Source organism: Lolium rigidum, chromosome 4 (genome assembly GCF_022539505.1).
Source record: "Lolium rigidum isolate FL_2022 chromosome 4, APGP_CSIRO_Lrig_0.1, whole genome shotgun sequence".
Classification (NCBI taxonomy): Eukaryota; Viridiplantae; Streptophyta; class Magnoliopsida; order Poales; family Poaceae; genus Lolium; species Lolium rigidum.
Window position 1 is genome coordinate 169029375 of NC_061511.1, and position 2847 is coordinate 169032221.

At 59.8% G+C, this 2847-nt stretch overlaps 1 protein-coding gene across 1 annotated transcript; it reads left to right on the plus strand.

The window, feature by feature from the left end:
• Positions 1–765: 765 nt before the first annotated feature.
• LOC124706284 (beta-amylase 3, chloroplastic) lies at positions 766–2847 on the plus strand (the record flags this gene model as incomplete). The annotated part of the gene is given in 2 exon segments (XM_047237938.1): positions 766–1016; positions 1459–2847. Coding segments are annotated over 2 exon segments (1365 nt in total), but the record flags the coding sequence as incomplete, so codon positions are not given.

Consider the following 2847-nt stretch of genomic DNA (forward strand, 5'->3'; position numbering starts at 1 on the left):
TATTTGATTATGCAACGAGATCGCAAACTAATCCACCAGGAGAAGAGAAAGACCTGAATCTTTTGAAACGGACATGTCTATTTTTCAAATACAGATTGCACGGAGCGAGTGGTCGACTGGAGTGATACGAGATTTATTAGCCGCGCGCATGCACAGAGAAGAGGAGATGAGCTATCCAATCCATTCCACATCATGGTTAATTAATAAATTGGTTAGCGATAAAGCGCCTGCGCTCGTCACCGTCACAATCTCACACCCACACGCCTCCTCCGTCGTCCACCGAAGAAAAAGATAAGAAAACCAGTCTATAAATACCGCCCCAGACTCCCCTCCCCACAGCAAGCTCCGTTCACCCAGCCAATTTGAAAAGTCTTCTTCAACCTTGGCACACGAACCAACCAAACAAAACCAATCTCCTATCCATCCTCCCTGAATTCTCATCAATCACCCTCGTCTTCTCCCTCGTACTACAGCAGATCCATGGCGCTCACGCTGCGGTCCTCGACGTCCTTCCTCTCGCCGCTCGACCCGGCCTCCAAGCTCCTCCACAAGCCCGAGGACGCGCCGCCCTCCTGCGTCGCCATGCCGCAGCCGCCGCCCGCCAGCACCAGGCTCCGCGCGCTCCGGGCCGCGTTGCAATCCCCGCCGGCGCCGATGGAGTCCCCTACTCCGGCTCAAACCGAGCTCCTCCACGGCCAGGTCCAGCAGGCCCACGCGGGCGAGCCGCGCCGTGGCGGGGTCCCGGTGTTCGTCATGCTCCCGCTGGACACGGTCGGGCCAGGCGGGCAGGTGCTGCGGGCGCGCGCGCTGGCGGCCAGTCTCATGGCGCTGCGGAGCGCCGGCGTGGAGGGCGTCATGGTGGACGTGTGGTGGGGCGTCGTGGAGCGCGACGGGCCCGGGCGGTACGACTGGGAGGGCTACGCCGAGCTGGTGCGCATGGTGGAGCGCGCGGGGCTCAGGCTACAGATGGTCATGTCCTTCCACCAGTGCGGCGGCAACGTCGGCGACTCCTGCAAGTAAGCAATCTCACCTGTTCAACCAGAAACCCGTTGTTTACTTACCAGCATCGATCATGGGCTAGTACAATAGAATCAAGCATCAGTAAGAACACGCAGTTAAATTGTTTTCGTTCGATTTGAAATTTCATCTCGAATTTGGGGGAAGTTTAATGATTCGGTACGCGATGGTTTTGAAATTGTTCGATTATTGAGGAACCACTAGCTCTGCTTTTCTAGGCTGTTGCTTCCACGTTTGGCAAGGATATGCAGTCCCGTGGAGTTAAGCAATCCAATTGGCAAGCGAAGCATCAAACGATAACTTGCGTAAACAGTCGCACACAAATCTCAAATTAATCTTTTCGCAAAAAAATCAAATTAAACCGAGTTGATTCTAGCAACAGTTTCAATTTTGTGTTACTCTCGGGGAACGAATTACTGACTGATTTTTTTTTGCTTGCAGTATCCCGCTGCCGCCATGGGTGCTGGAGGAGGTGAGCGCGAACCCGGACATCGTGTACACGGACAGGTCCGGGCGCCGCAACCCGGAGTACATCTCACTGGGCTGCGACACGCTGCCGGTGCTCAAGGGGAGGACGCCCATCCAGGTCTACTCCGACTACATGCGCAGCTTCCGCGACCGCTTCAGCGGCTACCTGGGCACCGTCATCGCCGAGGTCCAGGTCGGCCTGGGCCCCTGCGGGGAGCTGCGGTACCCGTCCTACCCGGAGGCCGACGGCACGTGGCGCTTCCCGGGCATCGGCGAGTTCCAGTGCTACGACAAGTACATGCGCGCGTCGCTGCAGTCCGCGGCGGTGGCGGCGGGGCACGAGAACTGGGGCACCGGCGGGCCGCACGACGCCGGGGAGTACAAGCAGTTTCCCGAGGAGACGGGGTTCTTCCGGCGGGAGGGGACCTGGAGCACCGAGTACGGCCACTTCTTCCTGGAGTGGTACTCGGGTATGCTCCTGGAGCACGGCGACCGCGTGCTGGCCGCCGCCGAGGCCATCTTCCGCGGGACCGGCGCCACGCTCTCCGCCAAGGTCGCCGGCATCCACTGGCACTACCGCACCCGCTCCCACGCCGCCGAGCTCACCGCCGGGTACTACAACACGCGGCGCCACGACGGGTACCTGCCCATCGCGCGGATGCTGGCCAGGCACGGCGCCGTGCTCAACTTCACCTGCATGGAGATGAAGGACGAGCAGCAGCCGGGGCACGCCGGATGCTCGCCGGAGCTCCTCGTGCAGCAGGTCAGGGCCGCGGCAAGGACGGCCCGCGTGGAGCTCGCCGGCGAGAACGCGCTGGAGCGGTACGACGAGCAGGCGTTCGAGCAGGTGGCGTCCACCGCCGCGTCCGCGGGGCTCAGCGCGTTCACCTACCTGCGTATGAACAGGAACCTCTTCGACGGCGACAACTGGCGCCGGTTCGTCGCGTTCGTGAAGACCATGGCCGACGGCGGCGAGAGGACGGCGCTGCCGAGGTGTGATACTGGGCACTCGGACCTGTACGTCGGGTTCCTCGACGCCGCCAAGGAGCGGAGGACGCCGGAGGCCGAGGCCGCCGCGGCATTGTAGGTGTAGGTCGTACGTTTGTACACACATCACATACCCTTGTGTATAGTGTACGGTGTGGTGTACCGTGTACGTGCGTCCGTATTCGGGCATGGAGCTGTATAATTGTATATGATGATCTCGGGGGACATGCAGGTTACAGAATTTTGTTATAGCTGTAATCGAGCATTGGTGCTTAGGCCACCGTCGGCACTCGGCATTCCATTCTCCGACATTTGGAACGCGAGAGTTTGGTAAGGAACATACTTCTTTGGCTATGGGATTTTTTTCTTCAAAAA